Source organism: Ixodes scapularis, unplaced genomic scaffold (assembly GCF_016920785.2).
Source record: "Ixodes scapularis isolate PalLabHiFi unplaced genomic scaffold, ASM1692078v2 PGA_scaffold7__128_contigs__length_106722199, whole genome shotgun sequence".
Taxonomy (NCBI): Eukaryota; Metazoa; Arthropoda; class Arachnida; order Ixodida; family Ixodidae; genus Ixodes; species Ixodes scapularis.
Window position 1 is genome coordinate 97,235,624 of NW_024609882.1, and position 27,689 is coordinate 97,263,312.

A 27,689-nucleotide genomic window follows, 5' to 3' on the forward strand; every position below is an offset into this window, starting at 1 on the left:
ATGGAACAATCCTGAAGGAGAATAAAGCGTACAATAAATTCCTCGTAACTCTGCAGCGAGTCTTGGCTAATTCCGGCTGCACAGTACGGTCGTAGCTCTCTGCTGTTACAAACACAAAGATGGCTATGCACCCGGAATGCAACGCTTCCACGCTGCACTCGAATACGCCACACTAACGCAAAGGCTCCCATTCGTTTTCGCACTCGATTGATTCGTTAAGAAAGGACTTCTACAACAAAATGTTTTGCCAATCCCACGGAATTGGTCGTAAGGCAGTGACTATTTCGACGTCCAACGTCAAGATATCTAGAAAGTTACTTTGATGTCTTCCGCATCACTTCCGTAAACCGCCAAAATAGCGACTTTATTATTCCGACGTCTCCCGTCGATACAGCCGTTGCAGTGGTAGCCGTTTCGTGCTTTTGTTCTGTTTCGTTTCTGATGGTGTTGTGTTGATGTGTTGACTGCGTGTCTAATGGTGGGTCTAATGGAGAATTCCATAGGTCGTTTTAGAGCGCGACGAGATCAGTAGACCAGATCAGAGATGGAGCAAGCAATCCGATTGGAGTTGCTCCGCCTCCGTATCCCCAGTGGAATGTGACCACCTTTTGTGATCGGCGGGTGCCTTCCAGTCATCACCTTCCCAGGAATTCCCTTTCCGCGGACCCGGATCCCGAAGTGCACGTTTTCGCAGTTACAGCGCTAACACGTGTTCAACGCTTGAGCTAAGTTAATCGTGAGGTGAAAGATGCGCGTCGATAAGTGATGTGCATCAGCGTAGCCCGCTTGCATCTATATTGGAATACTCTTGAACGGTGGCCTGTCTCGATTTTCGGCCTCTTCTGCGGAGGTTCGAAAAGACCGTCGAATTCATGAGGGACATAAAAGCAGTCCTCGTCGTCGCTGCTACTTAGGTTGAGCCGCTGCTGGTGGAGGAGCTGCTCGAGCAAACTTGACCACGAACACACTTCAAGCAGCAGCAACAGTAAACGGGCAGCACTTCGCGAGCGGCCATTACGAATTTTTTCGAGGCAAGGTGCCCGGCGAGAAAGGAAGTCCTGTGTGCGCGCCGAGGTCCGGCTAGGCTGGCTTCTGGTCAAATCTACCGAAATCGGCGGAGCGACTTTCCTCTGATCCGGATCGAGATCTGGAGTGCGAGCGGATCCAAAATGACGAGTGGAACACGTCCGTCCTGATCCCGATCGACCAGTGAAATAAGCACGCTCCAAAACAACCAGCGGAATTCGCCATAAAAGGTTTCGGTCCTCTAGTTGGCAGTGGAAGTATTTTATTCAGTGTGTGTATGGGCCTGTCGCGACAGTTGATCCTTTCGGATGTTGCACACCTGGCGGCGATGTTTTGAGCCTGCATGTCCATTCGGCACATGTCTCACTTAAAATTCTGAATCTACAAGAAAGGAGAGCTGGATATCCCTCTGTTTTGCCTGCACCTAGCAAATGGAAGTGCCTACGCTACGTAACACAGAAATTTGGCACTCTTTCTGCACTTCCATATCGTGCGAGCGTGTCTTCGTACGGTTGCAGCCTCGCTTCGCATCTGGCCCGTTTTTAAATTGGTTTAGCAAGTGAATTCTTCAGTTTAGATTTTCTTTTTGGTTTTAGTATAACAAGTGGGTTAACGACAAAACGACTGGAATGTTAAAAATAAAAGGTTGTGAATGCAAACAGTGCCTCCTTGATGTTTCGTGACCGGTGCGGACGAACAAAGGTTCTGGCGTGGTTGTACCAGATACGCGCATTTTCCACCAATCAAGTGCAAATTTTATGACACGACATACAGCTTTTTTGTATGAATAAAACGCGCACAATAAATCGTGAAAAGCAATTGGCGCCGCATTCTGTAATGTTGGGCACAACCGAGCAAATGTTACGTGCGGCCCAATAGCTGATGTACTTTGAAAAGTTTTGCATTCCCCATCACTTAACATAAAAACAGAAGCCGACTGTGTGATATTAGTTTTCGGAAAATGCGCGTTGAATTGCGATGCTGCCTACGAGCAAGATGATATTGGTTGGGCCGTCACTTTCTATCACTTCCCAATCCAAACTCTGAAGCTACGAAGTTCTAAGTTTGGGATGTTAGATTAAGAAAAAACATCTTGGACGGGGGACGTCAGATTAATTTAGAAAATATTTTCCCAACTTCAGGAAGCGGCGTCGCGGACGTCCAAATAATATAAAAAAATTATTTTCAGCACGAACGTTGAAATAGTCGACTTCGTCGTAAAGGCTTTTGACTGTAGACGCTGGGCACGGCGGTATTAACGCAATAAAATCCGCGCACTCTCTATGACATGGTCGTTTTGTCAAAATTATTGCGCCCATGCGTGGAAACAAGGGTGTAAAACCCTAGGAAACACCAGTGATCCGTAACGCCAAAGTCCCACTGCTCGTATATCGTAGAGCGTTTGATGCAAACCCTAACAAAATTAACTGTGGACAGGCCCCATGCACGTTGGCTTTATACATTTGTGTGCTTCAAACGTGCATCGAGACCGTTTTTGTTTGACCACTCTAACAGGACCGATGTACAAGGAACAATACTCGCGTCCGACAATATCCGCAGACCGCCTTTCGTACAACGGTTTAGCGGCGCGACAGCAGCTGAAGAGTGCACCCGACAGACGCCAGTGACGAGATTCTGAGGAGAAACGGAAGAGCTCACGGGTCTCGCCCCGAGGTCGGGGCAGAGGTCAACTCCGCCGCCGTCGAAGCCCCCGTAGTCCAGGATGGCCCTGGTGCGTGCCAGCCACTCCTTGGGGCCCCAGCGGGAGAGGTCCGCCGGCAGACGGAAGGCCGAACCCCGAGACGTCCCTGCACGCGGGCAGCGGGGTCAGGAACGCAGCCCCGGGAGCCCGGGTCTGAAGCGTTAAAGCATCCCCAAAGGCGAACTCTCGACTCGCGCCCGATTGGCTCGTAAAAGTGCCATCCCGACGGTGGCGTGGCGGCAGTAACGGACGTGCAGACGCCCATTCTGCAGCCAGTCGGTTGACAGAAACCGAAGCGGACGGCACGCGGCATCTGCCGCAATTTCGTTGCTGCTTGGGACCGCTTTGGATGCGTGGCCGGGGCGGGACGGTACACGCTGGCTGCACACGACTTCCAAGCGCTGCTCATGTTTCGAACAGTCTCCTCCGTTCCCGGCTACGCTCGTGGACAGCGACGACGACCGGTCATTGAACTCGCAGAAAGACCGTCCATGTTCCAAGCACGGTGCAAGCTACTTTTTAGGCGAGGACGTGTGGCACAGCAAACGTGGCGCGATCGACCAGATAGTCCCGTGGGCGTGAGCCCGAGTAACCAATGCCGACGGCGTAATCAAGAAAAAAAGAAGTGTTTCGTTGCCACGGCCCGCGTGCTTTTCGCTTGGTGCGTCTGCTTCGACCTCGACGGACATCGGTTCGGCCGCTGTGCCAGAGATTTTTCCCCCTCACAGCGTTCATAAAGCCGTTCTTGGAACTGGTGAGGCACGAAACTAGAGTCAACGACGAAGCTGTGTCTTAGCAACACGCGTAGCACAGATGCCGTGGCACTGCACACTCGAAAACGACTTTACAAACAAGCCTGTCTTTTACGTAGAGCCAGGAGAAACCGGGAATCCGACAAGCTTCCACTGGCCGCTTATCGAGGAGTCGTCTGGTGGCACTACTTGCAATAAGATGACTGTCTGGCAGCTGCAACGCGTGCGGTGTCCACAGCTACACGTACATATTTTGCATTGTGGCTCCGACCAAGAAGGGCCGCGAGACGGTCGCGACAAAGACTGGATGGGCACAAATCGTCGAGACTCTGCCGCGAGGAGCGACGAACCTGCGGGCGCTTTCGACTGTTTAAGCCAAGAACCGAGCGGCAAAGAGTCGCCAATCGCAGTTTTGGAACCGCAACGAGGCCGAAGGGCCAGAGGGGCGAGCGCTTGCCCTTCGAATAGCGGGCGGGTTCGAGCGGGATAAACGAAGGTATGGAATACCTTGCTGAGCTCGAAGGGTGCGCAACTGGTAACCACGAGGGGAATGCAACCGTAACGACGAACGGGGCACTGTGTAACTATGAACTATGGTAGAAAAAAAGTGGTAAGAGACTGGGAAAGCAGCCAACGTGCTTAGCCCGATTCTTGGAAATGCAGTCCCGCGCACATAATGAGAACCTTGCACGACCAAATGCACAACTAGTGGTCATCGCGGCGCTTTCTGGCGCGTTGCGAAAAAAACCGCCTCTCGGCTGAGGCGAAACGAGCGCGACGTTCCGAGCGGTTACGGCGAATCAGCGAAGGCTCCTCGATCGCGATACATTTATTCCACACACCCCAGAACCCGAAACTACGTACAATTTTTGGTTCCCAAACGCGGACATTCTGACGAGGCAGAGTACCACAAAACGTTCCCTGCATTCGACGAACAAAAAATGCGAAGATTTGTAGCAAAGTGCTCCCACAGAGGTCCAGTTTTCTACCGAGTTGCTGCTATGGCATTGCCCTGTGCCTGCTGGAAAGACCAGAACCACTCGCTCGTCTCTGGTAACAATGCGAAATGCTCAGGGAACGTGCCAGAAGGCCGCTGCAGTGACACCACTGTGTCCGGAAAAGAACAAAGTTTGTCCGATAAAAGCATCGGTTGCAGACGTATATCAAACTAGAAAAGCTTACAGCCTTTTCACTCTGGTTAAGGAGGAAGAGCAGCGGAGCTGTAGCTTCTGTTCTCGGCGGCGGCTTTCCAGGCGAGCAATTTGCTCTCCTTTCGCAAGGGAATCTGAAGCGCTCGACGCAGTGCAACATTAGGCGATAGCGGCCTCGCGGCGGTTGCGGAACCATTCGCGCTGCTGCACACATCGCCGCTCGTTCCGCACCCGTTCATCCCGTTCTTCCTCTGAAGAAAGGTTGCAACCATCTATGCGCGACGGCAGCAACTAGTTCTCTGGTTGCTGCCATTGCTCATAGATGGCGGTAGCTGTCCGGTGTCATTTTTTTTGCTGGTGGACACGATCTGGAGAACCTAGGCCTTAAAAGTTCAGCTATCAAACACCATACACTGTCCACTAGGAGAACGGAGAGAAGGGTTTAATGTTCGCTACGTACCGAGCACGACGGCGAAGTGAGATTAGACACAAACTCAAATTGGGATCGCCCACTATCTTGCATCGAAAGCCACTGACAGCTTGCACTTCGTTTCGAAATCTCAAAATGCTCCGCTGTCGTATGCAACACGACGACGATTAGTGGACAAAGTAGCACAAAGACGAGCATGCTGGAGGCCGTGAGACTTCCCTACCCCTTCGTACGTCGGCGAGATGTTCTCACCAAAATGTTGCTCGATTGTGAACTCGTAAAAGGGTAAAAAAGACCCGATCAGTCGATTAGGCGCAAAGTGTGGTGCCATGTCCAATCAGTATCTGAGAATGCTCTCTCTGACCGGAATCAAACCCCGTGCGAGGCAAGGCGAGCTAGAATCGGTAGAAACCATGTTGACGGCTCCTCGCAGGACCTTGGCGGGGCTCACCTCGGCGGCGGTTGGAGTCCCCCTGGGGCAAGGGCAGGACGTGGGCCACGTTGGAGCCGGGCGGCCGTCCGTCCAGCTCCGCCAGCCGGGCTCGCACCAGGTCCCGCAGCCGAGAGGGCCGGTGGCGCAGCACCCCCTCCAGGTCGAAGTCCGGGAAGCGCAGCCGCAGCCGGTGCAGCTCCTGCACCCCCTGCCACACGCACAGCCGGCTGCAGACAAGCCTCGCCCAGGACGAATGCTGCGCTGCTCCCACCAGCGTGTCTACCCCCCGGAAGACGAGGCCTTTCCCCATCAAACGACGTCACTCGCGAATTCCCGCAGACGCCTAGACAGTGTGTCTGCCGCTTTATGGCGTCTTTCGTGAATCTTTGGCGCGTCTGCCATTCGAAGAAAGAGGAACCGATCCGAGGTTCCTACGTTTCCGTCCGGCAACGTCTCGCCCGCGTCCCGCCACAGCTCTTCCAGATCTCGGCGGTGCTGCGGAGGTGGCATGCATCCGTTTGACTGCGGCTCGTTCCGCAACCGAACGGTCGACAAGCTCGCGTCCGCTTCCCTTTCGCCGCAAATCTAAGACAGATTGTCAGAATTGTGATGTCCAATGGCGTAACGTACCTTCTACCACCACAGTGCAATCCACTTATAACCATCGTGAGAAAACCCGAAAAATTAAGTCGTTAAAACCGATTGTCGTTGTACCTGTACTACAAAGTGATCATTATAAGCGGTACACCGTTATAAGTGAATTGCACTGTACTTAGTCGCCTTTTCGAGACCCCTTTTGACGTGCTTGTGACACGAGGCAGCAAACTTTGGCCGACAATGCATCCCGTAAGCCACACGATGGGACGACACGTTCAACGGACGTCCGACCGAGGCTCGACCCAGCTGCCGCTCTGAGGCGTGGGGCCGATTTTCTAAACAACTAAGTCGAACCTGGATATATCGAATTCAAAAAAGATTGTAAAATAGTTTGATATATCAATAATTTGATACAGAAAAATATGTTAACTTAAGCTCGAGTTAAAATTTCCTGGCGTCTCTGCTAATACCGAAGGTCGCGGCAAACGGGAGCTTACCGAACAGAGCCACTAAATACAGCAAAGCATAGTTGGCGGAGACCACTAACACGCACAGCTGGCTGGGACCACCCACACAGCATAAACAAAAAAACACAAATTATTAAAAAAAAGATGAGAGAAATGGAAAAGCGAGACAAAAAAAGTCATAAAAGAAAGTTAAGCGAGCAACAAAAAAAAAAGCTCATTAAATTCAAGCAGAAAAGAAAAAGGCAGAAAAAAAAAAGGGCAAACCAATAACGGCAAAAGGAAAAGTTAAACGAAGGTAAGGCGTTTGAAGTGCGATTACACAACTGTTGTCGACACTCAACTTATTGAAGACTTTTTCTTTATTTTATTTTGGGGCTGGGAGTCGCGCAGCACCAGCAGTGTTCGGAGAAAGGGCGCAGGCTACCATTCCAACAGCAAGTACTCCCTGCTCTCCCTAAATGCGCAAGCGCGTGCCTTCCTCTTGCTTCTGCCATTCTCCCCTTTTTGCTTTTCTTACAGCTCATTGTTTTTCTTTCTTCACATCTGCTCTTTCGCTGCACATGTTCCTGCATGTATGCTAGCTTGGTGGTCTGCCAGCCCCGCAACACAAGCGATGTGCTCGCCACCGGTGCAATTCGATTGCAGGAAAACCAACGGGCGGCCGGGCTTCGCTATATCGAGTGTCCCCCACCCTGGGAGTTCGATACAAAAAGACAACGCTCCTATAGTATTACGCGTGATTTTCAAAAGGGTGTTTTGGACAGTTTGATATAAACAAAAATACAAAATACCCGAGTGCGATATAACTGCGCTCGACTGTATTCAAACTGGCGCGCCATGAAGATGACTCTCTCACGCGCAAAGACGTTCCGAAAGCCGATACTCCTCGCAGAACAGACAGCGCAGACTTGACGGTACGAACTATTGGATAGAACGTTTCGCTTCCCCACACATTCCGTTACGCTCTAGAAATTGTCGGTTGCACTTTGACAACCTGCAGGGAGTTTGCGCGCTCGAGCCGCTCTTTGGCATTTGAAACCGCGCTCCGCAGCACAAAGAGACACCCTCTTCGAATGCACGAGCCACGAGGGTACTTTTGGCGGACTGCGTTGGCGGTCAGGTGCGCAATGCGACAGCTCCGTGTCCATGCTGCAGACTGGTTGGTGGCATGCGTTTAGTAACAAGTCCCAATCAAAACGTGCGAGACATTTATTCCCTAGAAACTGACAAGCATACAGAGTAGTCTAATAACATTACGCTCGAGAAAGAAGCGCACTGTTATTCCACATTACTTCCGTGGAAAGTCGTATTGTTTAGAAATTTATTAAAAGCACGTCATTCTCTACCGTGCAAAGAGCCACATTCCAATCTGCTTAGTAGGTTTGTCGGCAACGAGCAACCGACGAGCCGCACAAATCCGCGGGAACGACGATGGACGACTAACAAAGTCATTCGGTCGCGCAAAATATCCGAATCCGTCAAGCACTATGTGCGCAGTTGTCACAGTCAAACACTTTTCTATGGCACGTCAATAATGCCACAAATCTAAAAAGTTTAAAAAGCAAATTTTAACGAGATAAAAAAATGAGTAAAAGGTTAATTTTTTTAAAATCAGCGGCAGAAGGTGTTTGGCGACGCAGGCGTAAATATTCGACAGAATGACGTTTGCTTCGATCTGGCGGTTACAATTCGAAAGGGTATCGTTAAAAAGATATGTGCGCTTGCCTAAAAGCAGTAATACGCAAAAAACTGCGTTCAAAGAAAAAAAAAAAAACTCTTTAGAGATCAATTAAAAGCATTCTTTTACGAGGCGAAGACCGGCTCCACCCCGAGATGACGGCAGGAGACATTTTTGAAGGGCAGGACAAAGCACAGGGAGCAGAGTAGCACAGGCAGTCGGACGGTCCTCCCGGCGGTTGTCCAGCAAGCGTGCCGGTGGGGCCCACGGGCACTCGGGGCTTAGAAGCAGGGCAGGGGGGGGCATACCTCGTCCAGCTGCCCCTCCGTGTCCGCCTTGTGCACGGCGTTCTTGAACTCCTGCTGCACCGCATTGTCCTGCCAGGGGAAAAGACCGCCTTCCCTGAGAACGCGGGAGGCGAAAGAGGAGGGGAACCTCCTGCTCCCGAGACCGACGAGGCCGCAGAGACACGGGCCGGTGTCACCGAGAACGGTTGTGTGAAACGTGCAGTCCATGACTCGCCGGGACGTGGCCCACAAGGAACCGGGGGCACAGGGCACTTCCCGTCGCTTGAGATACGGGCTGCGGGGAGCATCCCAGTGATGCGATTGGCCTAAGCCGTTTCGGAGCACCTTTCGGAGCAGCCAAAACAGTGTTTTGGAGCAGCAAAAGTGGCCTTTGGAGCAGCAAAAACACTGTTTTGAAGCAGAAGAAGTGGCTTTTGGAGCAGCCAAAACAGTGTTTCGGAGCAGAAAAAGTGTTTCTTGGAGCAGTTATTCTTATAAAAATAAAAATATTCCTTTTAACTGCTGGACAAACGAAGGGTGCTTTGCTCGCTGCAATAAACAAATTACGGCCAAGTTAGACCACCAGGGAATCTTTCAACATGTAACTGAAATGCCAATGACATGACAGATTTTGCAATGCCTCAATTAAATGATACATATATATGTAGCCGTCATAAATAAATATGAATCAAACTGCACATATTTAAAATTTATTTGAAAATGACCAGCTTAGTAGTAAATATCACAGCATTAGGTTGACCAGTTATAAAATATGTGGAAGCAGTCTTAGGCTGATGAAACGCGTAACTACTGCAGTGCAATGCGAAATTGTACACAAGACAAAGGTGCGTTACGACTAGAGGGTACTTTTCTTTTTGCTTTTCGAAACTTTCAGCAAGGCTGCTGCAAGCCTCGCTTTGCCTTTGGCTAGTAATGAATGTCCACTTGCAATGCCTCCAAAAAACATTGAGACATCCCACAAGAGTACACATACCTTGAGCCAATGCCAAGCAATTCTGAAAAACCGCTCGCCACCGTTTTACTGGATCACGACGTGCCAGATTTTTGTCAAAAGTAAGCAAACGTAAAACAATGGCTTGCAAGCGTCCCAGAAGGTGCTTCTGTCAAGTGTCATGCATTCATGTTCGCATGCACATGAGGGCAACCTCCGCAAGCTTGCAGCTGCACGTGCTTCGACGCGCGAGCGGAGATGGCTGTTCGATCGAAACTAAAACCCCGACTCTCCGCTCCGTCACCAACAGGCTCTCAAAATTGTATGCAAAATGTAAATGTCCAGCATATATACGAAAAAGAATGGTCTAGCGGCACGCGCTTGCAAGGCCGGCTAAACACACAGAAGCTAAACACACCGGAAAAAAGAACCTGAGCGCATTGATGCATGACATCGCGAGCCATGGGGTCAAAAAGTACTTGGAGCGCTTTGTGCAACGGCTGAACTCCAGACAAACAAGCGCACTGTGCAGGTTCAGCGTGCAGACATCGCATTCTTTGCTTTAGGTCACTTCTCTTCAACTTTCCTTTGCGGCAGATTTTTTACGTACCGGGCTCCCTCTCTAAAGAAAGTCCACCGAGAAAAACCTAGGTAACCAATACTTCGACACAGCAGTCATTGAGTTAAAAAAAGATTTTTGTAGTAGAGTACGATTTAAACAAGAACAAGAATGGTGATGAACATGCGGCGGTCTTTACGTTACAGTTTAGAAGACGCCATACCTTCAGTGACGTGGGGACGGCAACACTCGAGTTCGCACAACCACGGCGACTGGCAGACAGGGACCAAATATAGTTTTCCCACGGCCTTTGATTTCAGGAGCGAGTGCTTCAGCTCATAAAGTAACTCGCGCCGTGCAAAAACGTGGTTTCGTTTCACAGCATGACGGCATGGCTGGTACCCGGCACGCTGGCGTCGGAGCGTACACACAAGCCCGCATCTACAGTTTAAAAAATTTTAAAAAGCTGGCGAGACAAGACCCACGAGACGACGAGAGTGCGAAATGAGAGACGGCAAAAAAAAAAAAACACTGGAGTCAATGACAATTGCTGGATCGTGCTTCCCCACTAGTTTGCTGCAGCGCGAGTGAAGCCACTGGATGGCAACCTTGCTGGGATACGACTTGCAGTTTTGCCAGCCTTTTGCTGCGGATTTCCACCGTGCTGTAGACACGTTTTCTACTCGTTCGTCGTCATTCGCCGAAGAAGTTTTTTTAAGACTCAGTGCGCCATTGAGACTCGCCGTTGTGAACACGTGGAAAATTTTACAAAAGCGCAGTACCGCAGGAAAAAGGCACAACTCGTTGAAAGCAAGTTTCGCTGGGCTGGCAGCGTATTCAAAGCTTCCTTGGCACGTGTCTCTGTACCGAGTCTCTGTACCTTCGCATGCTTGGATACCGACCAAGAATCGACGCCGTGTGAATGTGTTTTGGGAGTGCAATGTGCGTTGGCCGTATGCGCCTCTGGATCAGCGTCTTACTTTACTCCGACGACTGTATACTTGCGGCACTCGCGGTCCAGAAACAAGCTTATTCCAGCGTCCAGTAGCGACGCAAGTGGGGGGGAAGGTACGTCTTTTTTTCGTCCTTAGGCGATTTATAGAATACTGCACAAAACAGCTCCTCATCACTGATCAGTGCTGGCTCATTATCAACCTACTTAATTGCACTTGACGTTTGAGCGCGGCTCGCCTAATTGTAATTGGTCAACAGATTGCACACGACCGTATGGGCCGCGCTTCAAAGATTTTCATTCTAGATGTCTTGTACTTTTGCTTTCAAAAACCCTCCTTGCTCCACAGTTTTGCTCTATTCGTGCTCCCATGTGATCCATTAGAGTAGATTTGGAACATAGCCATGGGTAATAGTGCATAAAAGCAACTGTACAGATTGCTTTCTCCCCTTTATTGATAGCAACTCACCGGAACATCTGGACGATCCAGAACTCTTTGGCCGATATATATATAAATGATCTAAAGGCATCTACGCGCGACACTTCGGTGTGGCGTCGATTCTTGATTGGTATCCAAGCGTGCAAAGGCACAGAGACACGGCACTTCAGCGTGCCAAGGAAGCTTTGAAAACGCCGCCAGACTGGCGAAACTTGCTTTTGACGAGTTGTGCCTTTTTCCTGCGACACAGCCGCTTTCGTAAAATTTTCCACGTGTCCACAACAGCAAGTCTCAACAGTACAGTCTTAAAAAAACTTCTTCGGCGAATGACGACGAAACGAGTAGAAAACGTGTTTACAGCACGCTGGAAAACCGCAGCAAAAAGCTGGCAAAATTGCAAATCATATCCCAGCCAGGTTGTGTCCGGTGACTTCACTTGCGGGAGTGGGAAGCGCGATCCAGCAATTGTCAGTAAGATCAGTGGGAAAAACCATGCAAGACCGGATGGACGATTGATGCAGAGTACTTTCTGTCGGGCGGCCGTTTCTGCCACCTAGCTCACGCATGCTCAATTACGGCACTCAGTTTAGTTTCGGTTTTGAAATGCGACCGAAATTGGTCCTTTGGCGCAGGCTTGGCACAGATCACCCATATTTCGGCAAAATGTAGCAGCATGTAGCAGGGATAGGCCCTTGGAGCAGTTTGGCGCAGCTGGTGCAGTTTGGCGCAATTGGCTCAGTAATGGCATCACTGGTATCCCGCGACTCTAGCGCTAGAAATGGAGTGCACCGGAATAATCCAATGTCGCCGATTCATTTCCTCTCGAAATATGGCTGCTCCTATAAGATATTTTATATGTTTGTTTTCATTTGCCTCGCATTTTGTTTAAATTTTTGCTTACCAGTTCTTTTTCGCGTTATTCACCCGTACGACAATTCTGCTCCTAGGCTGCAAGCGCGAGCTCTTCGCTCGTGAACGCGCATCGGGTGCACAAATTGTCGCGAGGTAGGAGCAATCGACAAATATAAAACAACGAGCTCGGAATCCTCGCCTTTGGGAAATACTGCCATTAAAGTAGAAGTATTTTCTGAGACAGCTTTTATGGAAATCGTCAGAAAAGCAAGAACTGTCGTATAAACAAACCAAAGCTAAAAATGGGCAAACCTACGAGTTTTGCCCATCTTTACCATTGGACCTTGTGCGGAGAGCGCAAGGTCCCTTCCCTCTGAATTGTCTCAACCATGCGGGAACCAATACAAACTTCCACGTCACGGAAACGGATACCGCCGATTCCAGAAGCAGCAGACTCGTGCATCATGGTGCAACAAATGTGGAGGAAGCCGCTACAGACTCGCTCGCACACGTGCCTGTACTGTAGATTGCGCGGCTGATATTTGATGTTTGCAGGGGATTTTACGGTAAAGTTCGAGCAAACTTGACAACCAATCAAATATGCGAAGGTCTTAAAAGCCCACTCCTCTCCGGTTGCGATGAGAGGGCCGGCTCGGGTTTCCTCCCGGTTGGGGAAGCTGGCACCGACCTTGTTGCAGGACTCGTCCCCCGGCGTGCTGCGCTGCGTGGCGGCCAGCTCCGCACTCTTGCGCGCGTGCAGCTTGATCATCTTGGCCACCGTGTGCACCAGGGCAGAGTCCTCGTGGCCCGCCACCAGCTCCGCGTGCCGCAGCAGCTGCAGGCGGGGGCACCCGTCACCCCCCCGAAGCCCCTCGACGAGCCACACACACCCTGTCCCCCGACCGCACTACGGGCGCCGCCCGCAACCGGGCGGAGCAATCGGCGACGGCCCCGCTTCCTGACCGCACCCATAGAGCGTCCATTACCCTGTCCGCTGTACACGGAGGCCCACTTCAAGAGTACCGCACGCAGTGCCTCCCCACGTGTAGTTTGAACGACAGTTTCGGTTTGTGGTTTTCATTCTCTTTCCATGTGGCAGCGATATTTAAGTGCAGCATTACTGATAGCAGCGTGGGTCTCATAGTGAAGCCAGTTCAGTGGATTTCACTTCCGATGACCCGTGCTTCACCACATTAAGAAAATGCTTAGCCCAATGGCGTGTCAGTTATGAGGGTTGAGTTGATGCTGATCAGTACAAAAACCTTTTCGAGCCAGAACTCTAGGTTTTGCGGAGCTGTTTGTTGCCGAAATAGAAAACATGTATATTTTAGTGTTTCTTTCTCACACTTTTCTTGTTTTTGTATTGAGGAATCGCCATATTTATCAGGTTTGGAGCATTCTTTAAAAGAAAATTGGGTTTGACAAATTATATTTTGCGTTAGATTTCAAGTCTGCTTTGGTTTTTGGTTCATTCAAAAGGCAACTTAGCTCAACTTTTATGTATGGCATCAAACTGTAAACCTTCTAATAGTTTCCCCTGAAAAAAAAAAAAAGTAACCAAAGTCTTAAAATGGGCATTTTTCTCATGGTCAATGTGACACCCTCCCAGCTTTGGATTGACTGTGGTGGGATGAAGCCGCCGCTGCAGCCCATCGTAAAGGTAAACAAAGTACAGTGTAGACCGCATATAACGTATGTCGCGGGAGTCACGAAAATCCGCACTATAAGCGGTACCACACTATAACCAAAACATCAATTTTTCAGGCCAAAATACATGCCATGAGACAACTTACACCTGTGAAAAGAATTTATTTTATGTTAGATGAAAAATAAAGCTTAGTTTGAGGAAAGTCTTTATTTCACCTGACTAGTACAGTTCTGTCTCAAGTGTGTTACACATTTTGAAAGAAATGAGCAGCTTTTGCCTGGCGCAGCCTTTTAACGGCGTCGCGGGTTGCGGACGGACGTCGAGAGCGTTCAGGATTGCTAACCCTAATCACTTTTCTCCGGAGATGAAAACGCGTGAAAATTCGCAACCTTCACACGGTACGCGCCAGTAATACCTTCAACTTGAGCACAGGCATGAAATGCTCAAAATAAGAAATCCGGGCGATGTTCGAAAACACAAATGCTTAGAAAGCACCACTGTAGTCGAAGTAAACAAACACGACGACACGACCGTCTCTGCCGTCTTGAGAGCGCCGCGGCGCCGCCACGACATCGCCGCACGAGTAGGTGGATCTTCCCTTCTAGTACGTGCTGGGTTATCATAGCGACACACAACGAAAATTCACAGTCAAGGATAGCGCTTTTACGCGGAACGATGAGATGAACGCCGTCTACGACGACGATCACAACCGACGCCGTGTTTGCGGATAGGAGCAGCCGGCCCGCGACCGGCATGTAACGCGAGCAACACTTCTCCTCGACCTGCGATTGGTCTGTCGCTGCGGTTGTTTGTTTCCAACGCAGCGGAGGGACGCACGCACGTGAACGACACATGCGTGCGTCCCTCCGTCGCTAGGGCAACTGAAGCCTTTCGCTTCTTCCCGCTTCTTCGAGCAACTCGGCGACTCGGCTCTGGAGCAACTGCCACGCAAGTGCCGCTTGCTGCTCGCGCCGTCAGCGCCGTTATCTAGTGTCGCACAGGGAAGCGCGCTCGCTGCTCCGGTCGTCGGCGCGGCCGGCGGGCTGTGCCAGAAACCGCACTATAACCGGTATTTCCCTTCGCGCGCCTGCATTCTAAGCGGTATGTAATTACATGGATTACATGGAGTTCTATGGGAGGCGAACCGGTGGTTTAAAAAAACCGCGTTATACCCGGTCCTGCACTATAAGCGGTTACGTTGTAAGTGGTCTATACTGTATAGACCGACACGCGGAGCGGCTCTGTTTACCAACACGGCCGGAAGGCCGCGCATGCGCGGTAGCTATGTGGGCAAAAGCAGCCCGGCTGTCCGTGTTTTCGCCATTGCGCTCTATGGCGTGCGCTCGTTGTTGACGTTGTAGGGACGCTTGTATCTTTATTTGTGCGTCGTATTTCCTCATAACGTATGTCGTATGCTATGCCCGACTATTTGAGCTCGTTACCCGAGCCTGAACGGTAGCGGTATCGAAACAAACTGTGCGTGGACGGCGTTGCCTACGAGGATCCGTACGCCGTAAACAAGGCCTGCTGGACTTCCGACGTAAAGTTGCTGCCACGGAAGTTGACGGCTCAGGTCGTCGTTTATTTAGTTTTTTCGCCAAGCCAGTTCACGGCCGAAGCGGTGCAGGCGTACACGTCTCTCGAGGTCTACGATTACATCGAGTCGGTTTCCGCACTGCCGGCGGTATCAGCAGACTGTGGGTCGGCGGAAGTGTGTGTATTCATTAATTGATTAAATACACAGAGCGTCTTCAAGTCAAGGTATGGTATTTTTCATAACCTCATGACCACAAGGCATTGCAACCAGTAAAGGTTTGTCCGTTCTGCAGTCTTGGCGGTAACAGGTTACAAGTAACGGCGTTACCAGGAACGCGTTACTTTTTTCAGTAACGTAGTAACCTACTCGTTACGTTTTCGACACAGTAACGGGTAATGTACTTATGTTACTATTTCAAGTAACGTAGTTACGTTAGTCGTTACTACTTCCCAAGTCTTAAAGAAATTACACTTCAATTGTTTCCGTGTTTTAGGCGTCAAGCCATGTTTTCTTTGCGTTTTTTCTCGTAAGTATTTAGGTGAAACCGCGAAAAGAGATAAAGTAATTATGTTCAGTTTCTGCATGAACATAATGTTTCTTGATATATTACCTGCATCGTCAAAACCGTAAAATGTGTGAAATCATAATTTAAAAAAAGTAACGCAGAAGTAACGTGCCTTACTTTTTATCGGTAGCGGCAACGCGTCCTTTTATTTTTAGATAACGTAGCTCAGTAACGCGTACCTTTTATTTGCAAGTAACGAGTAACGTATTTCGTTACTTGTTGTTTTTTTTTGGTAACGCCAACAACACTGCCGTTCTGTCGTTGATCCCCTACTGCTCGGTAGCACGGGCGTAGCGAGCCTCCGACGAGCGCTTGGGGGGTGCCCGGGTGCGTTGTGCGCGAACACCGTGGAAACAAAATCCGGGTGGTCTCGATCAGACAACGGCTTCCCTGCACATATGCAAGCCTCGGGACGGAGATTGAAATGGAAGCCGCACTTGCCTCCAAGAAAGTGTTTGCCGCACAAACGGTCGTTCGCGCGAGGCGACCATTCTTTTCGATCCACGGATATTTTCCACCTTCTATGCCTTTCAGAGTCTGCCGGGAACTTGTGGAAGCTCACTCCGCTGCTTTTCTTGTACATTTCGGTGCAATTAACGGCAACACAGCTTCGCGGCATGCTGAAATGCTATGACGCCCATGCGAAACGTGCGCGCTTTTGCCCACACCCCCCGGCTCCGGCGCGATCGCAGCGCCGCCGCAGCTCCGTGACGTCAAGCCCGCGTGTCGGTGTATAGCTCAGAAACCCCACTTTGTCTTCGAGCGAGGAAGTTACTCTGTAAAAACTGTTTCAGAGGGCGAGCTGCACATTTCACAAACAGCTTCAGCATCTATCGGGTTCACTGCGTCGAGTGTTTGTCTGGACTATTTATTTTGCAGGGTGTGTGCTGCAACGCGAGAATTTCGTGGGGAGAAGTGGATTACCAGCTGGGAGGAGTTTTTTGAGAGCACCGACTTTGATACTTCTGCGAAGGCCGACGTCGGAACGTTTTTCGGGTCTGCGAATTTATTCTGCCGATACAGCCAGACATGTGTTGGTATTCGTGTAAAATATTGCACCAAAACTGTTTTGACTCACTACTGCAATACATTCTATCATTAGGATTCACTAACACCTCATACAAGTATAAAACAAATAAAAAATTGTCAGCCTTTCCACTCTGGTGAAGAAGGAGAGAAGCTGTACTATGGTGGGAATGCAGCAATGGCTGGCTGCAAGTCGGCAAGCCAGAGTGCAAAGGCTGGAAAGGTTGCCGTCATCTATCAGCGACGGCAGCAACCAAACAACCAGCATGCCGGTTGTCTGGTTGCCGCCGTCGCTCATTGATGGCGGTAGCTGTACGGAGTGTTGTGTCAACATTTATTTGCTGGCGGACACAATCTTGGGGAAAGTAGCGCTTAACAGCTTCGCCCAGAAAACATTGGCAGAACACCTTAAATTTTTTACAGCTGTCATTTGTGGGCTTTACTAAACTGTTAATGTCAATAACTGATTGGTTCCGGCTGGGAAGTGTGCACCGTCCAACTGATACTTTGTAGATAAAGCGATTGTGCTCGTAACATATGCGAGCCCAGTCACTTTGCCTACCAAAATTCGTAACAATGAAGAACTGCTCATACACTGGCTAAACATGTTCTCCCAACCAAAACAACAAACATTTAAATCAATATAAAGGTTTTATGCACGCAAAACAAGGGCATACCGATTTCACGGTACTCATGGTGCATCTCGCAGGTCAATGCAGAGGACGGCACAGGTGAGTGATCTATCTTACACTTAATCCCCATTTATACAAAATCTTGCACATTGCACGTGTTACTTCCCAAGACCTCAAACTCTCGCCTGCACTTTGCATGCGTTACCAGTTTTCGTTAGGTACCGATATCTTCCAGGATATCTCCAATGTCGGTGTCGCCACTGGAGTAGAATGGTCAACCTTTTCTCCTTTTTTGTGACCAAACATCACGTGACCACACACTGTTTACAAATCGGCTTGCTTTCAATTTTCGAGGTTATTTATACTTTCTTCTTCGATTCCCCGTAATTGGCCCCATATATCATTTTCTGGTTGGCGGGGGACTCCTTTAGCTGCTGCATCCTGGGGCTGGAAAAGCCGGCATAAGCTCCCAGCTTGTCCAGTCCCAAGGAGGGAATAGCCTCTCTCTGGTCGGGGAGGGGCTCACCCGGTGCCCCTCGAGGGCGGCCAGCTTGTAGAGCAGGGTGCGCACGGTGCGCAGGGGGGTGTCCGAGGGCCGGCCCTCCCAGAAGGGGGCCGGGTAGGCCCGCAGGAACAGGTGCACGTCCAGCAGCACCAGGTCCAGGTCCAGCTGCGGGGCACACTGCTCCAGGCGCCCCATCAGCTTCCACAGGCACTGCAGCACCCCATCGTGGTCATTGTACAGGAGAAGGCTACTCTCCCTGGATTTGGGGAAAGTGGCCCCATTGCCCTTCCTGCCCGCTAGCGGGACACTACTTATATTATCACGAATGAAGGTGACGAGAAGCCGAACAGTGAACTGAAGGACAAAGGTCCAATTGGCGAACCTGTGCCAAACAAAAATAAGTAACAGAAGAGTGTCGAGGCAGCAGAAAAGCGGGCGGCGATTTGGCGGCAAAACAGAGAGCGCGAGCGAGACTGACTCGACAAGGTCGCTGGCAGCTGCTTATTTACCGTGCGTCACTATCTCGAAAGTTCGGCAAAGAAAGTTAGAGCGTCGTGCGCTCGGGGCGAGGATGAACTGGCACTTTCGAGAACAAGAAAGCAGAGGGGAAGCTACGTCTGGTGCGAGAATGAACACCAATCCTCTAGAAGTCCGTGACCGAGCGTTTCTTTATCGACCCTGCGGGCGGCAATATGTGTGAGAGGTAACTGGCTGATCGGTCTTTGTTGCTGCAGCAATCACCCTTTCTGTCCTTTCCAATCTTAAAGAGGGTTGTACTGAACTGCCAAGATGGCTATGGGGTGGTACGGAAAGCCTATAAGCGTCTGATGCAACACCCAAAGGAGTGTTATGTATGGGAACATTGTGCAAGAAAAACTGACCTCACTGTTACAACATACTGCTGTGTGGCTATGAAGGCTGGTTCACGCAGCACCGTTTTCTCGCGTATTCCGACGTTACGTATAAGAGACCAAAACATTTGTGTCTCGAATGTGGCGTGCCAGGCGATCTTGAACTGGTAGCCACGCTCAGTAGGAAGCAGAGATGTCTTGGCGACTCGTGGCTTAAGCGGACGTAAGCTTCCGTAAAGTAACGCAAGAAAACGAGGCTGTCTGAAGCAGCCTTAAACCAGAGAGCAATCATTCTAATGTCGTTAGGTAGCTACTGCTCTCGACTCAATGCCTCCCTCGTTTGGAACACGCCCCTTCACTCCCCTCCAACAAAGGCGCAGTGTGAAACTGAGCTTTGTACGAGCAGTTCGAACAAACTGCTCGTAGAAAGCTCCGTTAAAATACTGCTACGTCCCTGTTGTGTATACCGTGCAATACAAATCACCTTTCCAAAGCAGTCAATTTATGGTTCTGCGCCAACGCGTGCGTCACACTCGCCAGAAAATTAGTTCTACCCTCATCCAACGCTCCGATTCCCCTTTTGCTCGCTCGAACGTAGACGCCACCTACGACTCGAGCTTTCGTAGTCTACCCACATTTTAGCAAGAATGAACTTGCCTCGGCAGTTTGCCCCACGATCTAGTGAAATCCAACTCGCTTCAACACTTTGCCACGGAGAGGCACGTGCTCGTTAAGTCATGCCGACGGCGCAACAAGCATTTCCTCCAATGCGGCGTAGTATGGCAGAGAACCGTACGGCCGCCAGTTCAACTTTCGGGACACTCTAAAGTGCGAGGCGGGGGCCTTTTAACGATTTGGCAGGGATCCGCAATTAACGATTCCACAGGGGAGGTCTCACCTTGATGACCAGGTCGAGGTACTTCTCGGTGATGCTCATGCTGGCCACGCAGTCGTGCAGGTGCTTGATCAGGGCCCTGGGGAGAGCGGGGGTCAGGGAGGAAGGAGGAGAGGAGGCCCCGGCAATTACCCCAGCACGCAGGTCGGCTGGCCGTTGCGGATGATGTTCAGGGTGAGCAGGTTGGTGGCCCTGAGCACCTGGGGGCCCTGTCCCAGCTGGCCCACCCGCCGGTCGATCAGCACCGCCAGCAGCTGGGGCACCAGGTCCCGCAGGATGTCCCGGCTCACCCGCCGCCCCAGGGGCCTTCCGTCAAACACCTGCGGGGGCGAGGTGTGCGGTGACAGGCACCGGCAGAGAGAATCGTCATGGCGCCATCTTTGGGTGCTTGAACTCCGCCTTGATGGGCCGCAACGGGCGTCGCCGGCCGCCCATACTGGCACCGCGAACGTACCGGTGTTCCTTTCGAAGGTGGCGCGACACTCCGACGAAATCGCCTGGCTTCGACGGTTCGCTGTGTCGCCACAATAAAGTAAAACTGAGTGTACCGTATTTAATCTAATATAAGTAGGGGTGTGCGAATATTGTTTTTGAGCGGAAGTTGGACGGGGCGCTGCGAGAGCAGAGCTTCCTTGAAAGCGTGGAAAAGGTTGGAAGTCAACCTTCGGGGACTCCCGTCGTCACTGGAGTAGCAGACGGGGCGAGAATGGCGGTGCACCTCTTTGGGATGCCCGGCCTCCAGCCCGCGCTTGTTAACTTCATCTGTGCTTTGGCCGCGCAAGCACGCTCAAACCGACGCAACACAGACGCATCCTCGAAGGTGGCAGGTGCACGCCGGAGGTGGGACAGCCTAAGCTCCTTCCTGCCTTTCTCATCGGCGACTGCGGCACGGAAAATCACCCTTGACGTGCACCTCCGTTTGCCCCAACAAGAAACCTCGGGGATGGGGGGAGAAGGGTTTTTATTTAAAGGGAATCATTCCATTGCAACGCACTACATCGGCCACCCACCCACCCGCGAATCTATCGACGGGATGCCTCCGCTCATTTCGAGGTGGAGGTCCACCCCTTTGGTAACATTGGGTGCGTTAAGTCCGTGCTCCGGAGCGCGAGAGTTTGGCGCTTCTTTCACTAAACGGACAGGAGTGCCACCGAAGACTGACCCTCGAGCACGCTTTTTGTGCACCGGGAATTTCTCGGAGCGTGAGTGACTTCTTCGTGCTCCGTGACATCACGTAAACAAACAAGATGGCTGCGCTGCTGTTCAGACCGTCTAGACGAAAGGCGTAGCCGGACCGCTGCCCCTTTCCAGTTGATTAGTGCTTGAAAGCCAAGACAGCAATTAGCGCACCGATAAAGGTTTGTTCGTGCGTCTTGCCTGAGAATGAATTGATCTACTGAATGAGCGCGCCAATAGCTCAGCGACAGAAAAGTTGTGATGAACAGACAGCCAAACCGCTGCCCTGCTTAGAATGTTTAGACCAGCTGCAGCGAATGAAGATACTTAGAATGGAAAGCCGGTGTGCCGGTATCGGCGCAGCTCCCATCTCACTGCGGGACGGAACCGACGGAACCAGGGAATCTCCGACAAATTTGAGGGTTTCTCGCATTGACGAGAGGGTTCAAGAATGTCGTCTTTAATTTAAAACGGAACAGCATGCATGATTAATAAATAGATTGGATGTGCACGAAGCGAGTCTTCAAACATTTCAGGAATATTAAAACGTTCATAGAAACTAAACAACGTCGCCGTCTCTCTTGCTTTGGATTCTGCCGCTCCACACGAGCCTAGTTACTTATCTTCAAAATATTTTCGGGTTCTGCCACTTGTATCCACGGTGAGAAGAGCTTGTGTGGGCCGTCGATAGTTTCTGGCCGTGTTCCAAAACTTACTCGTCCTCTAAAGGTCCATACGCACATTTGCGTTTGAACGCGTTTGAGTGCTTTGCGGAGTCCTTGCGGCCAGGCGCGGTCACTTGCGGAGCGACGCGCGTCTTCCCGCACGCTCGGTAGCGCGACGCAAGCGAGTAGAGACTCGCTTAACTTTCCGAAGCGTTGTGGTGCGTTCGACCATTCAGAAGCCGAAAGAGGAGAGGGGGCGACGTGTTCGCTCGCCCCATCCGGCCGACTCGGCAAGACATATCCGGTTCGCCGATCGCAGTGCTTGCTTTTTCGTTTTGGGGAGCGGTGGGGACTGTATTTTCCAAAGCTGCGATGGTTCAAGCTTGACAAAACGTCGGGGAAGCCGGCGAGATTGTCCCAAGATCGAACACTTCGACGCTGTCGCCGTGCGCTGCCATGTTGCCTTGGATTTCGCTTACTATTGGTGAGCCACTAGCGACGATAGAGCGTTGTTATTGGCTCTTGACTGCAGTTGACTGCGTGTCAACGCAACTGTGCGTACAAGTTTGGCGCAAGCGGTCCTCGCAACGCAACGCGTCCGCTAGCCGCTACAGAACGCACCGCGCTCAAACGCGAATGTGCGTATGGGCCTTAACTCTAGGGTAAAGGTGGTTATCGAAAACCTACCCGCGTCCAGCGTTTCTCTATTTTTTGTTGTCATGCGACATAATCCGCCAGGGTAACTCGGATCCATTTGAGTAGGTTTGCAACGCAGCCTCGGTGTGTCGCGCTCCGGCACGTTGTGCGTCGTTTAGTTGCTGCGCTCGGAGTATGAAACTCGGAGCGTCGGAGTAGGAGTAAAGGAGCGCCGACTTAAAGGGAACAACTACCTAGGAGGGTCAACTTGATGAATGAATGAATAAAATGAATGAAACTTAGTGAGTGGCCTGCTAGTCACGGTAGATGGTGCAGAATGAAATTTCAGCATTGTACAATAACTGCGAAAGAAATTACAGTAGTCTTCATAAAGGACACACATACATTGTTTAGTCAATCGTTAGAAAACTAAGAAAATCTCACTTTTTTTTTTCGCTAGGTGCAAAACGATGTTCATTGTGTGCGCCTATGAAAAGATTTTAGTAAAAAGTCATTTATTTCTGTAAAAATATTGTTCTGCAAAATCAATCTACTTTTCAGCCCTCTCTGTCTTAGACAAAATGTTACAATTTTTTATAAAAGAAACCCATAAATAAAAAAAAAAAAACAATTCCACAGGCGCATTTGTCATTAAATTACAGTCCAGAAAAACAAAGAATGGGCCTTTCCTTTAGTCCCATTGTCAAACGATAGATTGACTAAAATGAAATTTATGCTGAAAAAATGGAACGGAGAAAAACGCATCTAAAGTTTCCACACCTCAGATACAGTATAGACCACTTACAACGTAACCGCTTATAGTGCAGGACCGGGTATAACGCGGTTTTCTTAAACCACCGGTTCGCCTCCCATAGAACTCCATGTAATTACATACCGCTTAAAATGAAGGCGCGCGAAGGGAAATACCGGTTATAGTGCGGTTTCTGGCACAGCCCGCCGATCGCGCCGACGACCAGAGCAGCGAGCACGCTTCCCTGTGCGACACTAGATAGCGGCGCTGACGGCGCGAGCAAGCGGCACTCGCGGGGCAAGGAGGTTGCTCGAAGAAGGGGGGAGGAGCGAAGAGAGAGGCTCCAGTTACCATAGCGACGGAGGGACGCACGCATGTGTCGTTCACGTGCGCGCATCCCTCTGCTGCGTTCGAAACAACCGCAACGACAGACCAATCGCAGGTCGAGGAGAAGTGTTCGCGCGCGTTGCATGTTGGTCGCGGGCCGGCTGCTTTTATCCGCAAACATGGCGTCGTGTCGGTTGTAATCGTCGTCGCAGACGGCGTTCATCTCATCGTTCCGCGTAAAAGCGCCATCCTTGACTGTGAATTTTCGTTGTGTGTCGCTATGATAACCCAGCACGTACTAGAAGGGAAGATCCACCTATTCGTGCGGCGATGTCGTGGCGGCGCTCTCAAGACGGCAGAAACGCCCGTGTCGTCGTGTTTGTTTACTTCGACTACAGTGGTGATTTCTAAGCATTTGTGTCCTCGAACATCGCCCGGATTTCTTTTTTGGCGCATTTCATGCGTGTGCTCAAGTTCAAGGTATTACTGGCGCGTACCGTATGAAGGATGCGAATTTTCACGCGTTTTCATCGCCTGAGAAAAGTGATTAGGGTTAGCAATCCTGAACGCTCGCAAAGTCTGCCCGCAACCCGCGACGCCGTTAAAAGGCTGCGCCAGGCAAAAGCCGCTCATTTCTTTCAAAATGTGTGACACACTCGAGAGAGAACTGTACTAGTCTGGTGAAATAAAGACTTTCCTCAAACTAAGCTTTATTTTTCATCTAACATAAAATAAATTCTTTTACGAAGGTAAGTTGTCTGATGGCATGTATTTTGGCCTGAAAAATTGATGTTTTGGTTATAACGCGGTACTGCTTATAGTGCGGATTTTCGCGACTCCCGCGACATACGTTATATGCGGTCCACACTGTATGCGTTTATTGCCTCAAAAAGGCCACTAAAACTGACCAGCGCCTCGACCCTCCTGGCTGAGGCGCTTCTGCTCAACAGCCACCGCTCCCAGCTTGCGTCGCTTGTGGGCGACCTTTGACGAGTCCAGGGCACTGGCACCTGGCAAGTCGGTGCCGGGTCACCTTTCTTGTCTGGGACTCGTGGTGGCTCCCGGCTTCCATCTCCATTTCAAGGAGAGCCCTCTCCATTCCTTTCGGTCCCATATTAAAATCTAGGACAGCTAGGGCCACTGCCGCCTCAATCGTCTTAAGTGAAGCAAACTTGGTCTTTGGACACCTTTTCCATACAAGGGCATTGAAAGACTCGTTGGCGTTTTGGGTCTTCATCCGTGCGCACCTGGCCAACAATTCTTTCTGTGCCAAGCGGTTGTACAGTGGCACAACCTCCTTGGCCACCTCCTTGGAGAAAGCCGGCCGGTGGGGCTTTGCACTTGATGGCTCGCCAGACGCTTGGAGTGCCAGGTGGCAGTTGTGGTAGCACCACGACTCTTCCCCCTTAGGGTATGCGTTGTGTCGAAGCTCTTCATCCGTTGAGTACATGTGCAGCAGAGTTGCGAAGACGCCTCGCTGCATAGCCCTCACATCCGGGGCATTTTCCTCGAGGGCGCTGGCATAATAATTTGTCATCCGCTTCATTACCAGGTTGGTCAGTTTGCCTCGTCCCCCCAGTCCTTTCTTGAGTTTTTCCAGTCCGGCATAAACTCTCTTTGCAACATGGTTTACACAATCTTCTTCGGCAACCTCCTTGTCATACAGCTGGAGCGAAGAGACATGGTTGTAGGCTTTGCTGTCACTATTGCAGAGGATAGTTCTGTACTGGAGGTTCTGGAGACCTACTGACCGACTGAAGATAACCTCCGCTGCTTGCACTTCCATAGCATTTGCTGAGCCGTCGAAGTTTTTCTGGCACTGGTGTTTTTCCAGCCACTCCTTGTAGCCTTCCGATGAGTCCAATCCTACAACCATGGCAATAATTGCTGACAACAGCATAGTTGAGAACGAGGCCCGTCTCCAGCTCTATGGCGACGCCAACGCCGAAATGTGACGTGTGGCCTCGCTTATGCCATGTCCCATCATAACTGATGGACACATCGGAGGGTGCTTCGGCCGTGGGGGTTGGTTCACCGTCGGGGGTTGGTTCACCGTCGGGGAGTGGTTCCCAGTGCCTTCCGCACCATCCGCACAGCCTCCTTCATCACGTTAGACGCCGCTCGCGTGGCCGCGTCGTGCACCTTTGTCGCAATATTTTGATAAGCCCTGAGGTGCATTGGTGGCGGGGCATTCAGTCCGCTAAAAAAGTTGGTTAGTTTAATAAAACAGATGCCACAGTTCCGAGAAACAATTCCGAGGTGTGCTGCAAGTTCGGTTTGTTGCGTTCCATCAACGGTCGACGAGAGCGGCGCCGAGACGATGACTCCGCACGTAGAGCACTCGGCATCAAACGTCAGACGAGCTCCCACACCAGTTTCCCGAAGTTGGAGACCACCAGCACGACAAGTTGGACAGAGCAGCGCTGCAACCAGGCTTCGCATACAGGACACGTCCAACAAATGGTAGCCGGCTGCACTGTCACCGGAAGGCTCCCTGGAATCTTCATCTTCATCACGCCCGCCGCTTTCGCCGGCCTCAAAAAAGCTAACCTTCCGCTCAAATGCAGCGAGCGTGCCCGCGTCGCAAAATGATGCACTTTCGGATGCTGGGGCTGGGGCCGCGAGATCCGCTCGAGCAGGCAAAGATCTCTGACACACAAGCACGTTGTCATCGGCGGTGGCGGTGGCTGCTTTCTTTGGACCGTTCCGTCCTCGTGCTTTCGTAAATCGCGAGCGGTGGCCGTATTGTTTCTGCATTCCCGACTTTACCACAGGCATAGCGTCAAAATGTAACAAAGTCCAACAGAATGGTCACCGAAAAGTTCGCGATCGGAACTGAGATGTGACAATGTTACAACGCAGGCTTCAAACAAGAACTAACGTGCGAACGGCAAGTCCACGAACACGCAGAGTGCGGGGACCAATGGGAGCTCAGGTTTCAACATTCCGGCCAATAGAGGACCGTGTACCTTTTATTTTTCGCAAAAACGCTCAAATTTCGAAGGGGTTCCCAATCGTTTTCCAGCACGCTCGCTTATCCTTGAACGACGACGAGTGCCAGCGCCGAAAATAGAAGAGATAAGCATTCAAACGAGAGTACGATCTGCTCGCTAGGCCTAGCATACGCAGAGCGCTTCCGAAGTAAAATGTGTAAACATTGCCCGACTCTGCGCCTGCGCCCCGTCGTTTTGTACCAACTCGCGTCACCGGCGCGCCGAAAATAATTTATAACGAAATAACTACGCAGCGGACGTAAATAAAACTTCGTAAAAGTATGCTTCGGAAGTTGTTGAACTTAACACCATTTTTCACAATCAACTTTTTTTTTTAAAAAGTTGATTTTTGCGGCTGTGTCTCCCCTTAACGCACCCATTACTGGAGCTTTTAAAAATTAACGAAAAATCCAGAAGCCTTCCCCGGTTTCTTGCTCCCCCACTCCCCTCCCTGGTGACGGGTAGCCACAAGGTGCCGAGCGATCACCCTTCGTAACTGCTTTCTCAGTTCGCTCGAAGCAAGGAGTCGCGGCTACGGTACGACCTTGCCGGTACGACTCTCGAAAGGACTGCGACGAGAAAACGCCCAATCCGGGAAAAATGCAACGACTGCCGACGCTGCCGGGGGCCCCAGACAAGACCGGAAGAGACTCTCGGGAGGCCATTTATTTCGAGCAAACTTAAGTGGCCACGGAGAAGCGTCACATTCATTCAAACACTCAACAACTTTTGTTTTCTTGCGACTCTTTTTCAAATTGGAGGTTTCTCTATGATCGAGACAGAAGGATGTCCCCCACAATCGGGATAGGACTAAAGGCTCCGAGCAAAGATGCGACGGCCGGGAAGGCAGATGCGAGGAGCGGGGTACGGATGGGGGCACCCACCTTGGAGAGGAGCTGGGAGATGCGCAGGTAGAGGGTGACCACGTCCGCACGAGCCAGGGTGTCGTCCCCCAGGTGCTTGTTGGTGAGCAGCCGGTACTGCAGGGCCACCATCGTCACCAGCTGGTCCCCTCGCTGGGCCAGGCCCCCCTCCTCCCCGGCCTCTAAGAGGGCCTCCACCTGCGAGCAAGGGGCCGGGGGTCACCACCTGCAGTCATAACTGGCACACACTTTTCCGATGCTATAATGGTCGTTGCAAAATTTCTTTTTCGTTCCCAATAAAATGCATTAAATGAACGCAAAACCAATAAAACCGACGGTTTT

General features: G+C 50.9%; 1 protein-coding gene across 1 annotated transcript in view; it reads right to left on the reverse strand.

Moving 5' to 3' along the window:
• LOC8025665 (cytoskeleton-associated protein 5) overlaps nt 1–27,689 on the reverse strand; it is a 126,285-nt gene that overhangs the window by 509 nt on the left and 98,087 nt on the right. The window contains exons 25-32 of the mRNA XM_029989705.4: nt 27,369–27,545; nt 20,069–20,256; nt 19,940–20,015; nt 18,212–18,400; nt 12,966–13,112; nt 8,545–8,613; nt 5,513–5,702; nt 2,686–2,834 (exon numbers count right to left, since the gene is read on the reverse strand). Coding sequence (XP_029845565.2) covers nt 2,686–2,834; nt 5,513–5,702; nt 8,545–8,613; nt 12,966–13,112; nt 18,212–18,400; nt 19,940–20,015; nt 20,069–20,256; nt 27,369–27,545 — 1,185 coding nt within the window. The remainder of the gene's footprint in view (nt 1–2,685; nt 2,835–5,512; nt 5,703–8,544; nt 8,614–12,965; nt 13,113–18,211; nt 18,401–19,939; nt 20,016–20,068; nt 20,257–27,368; nt 27,546–27,689) is intronic.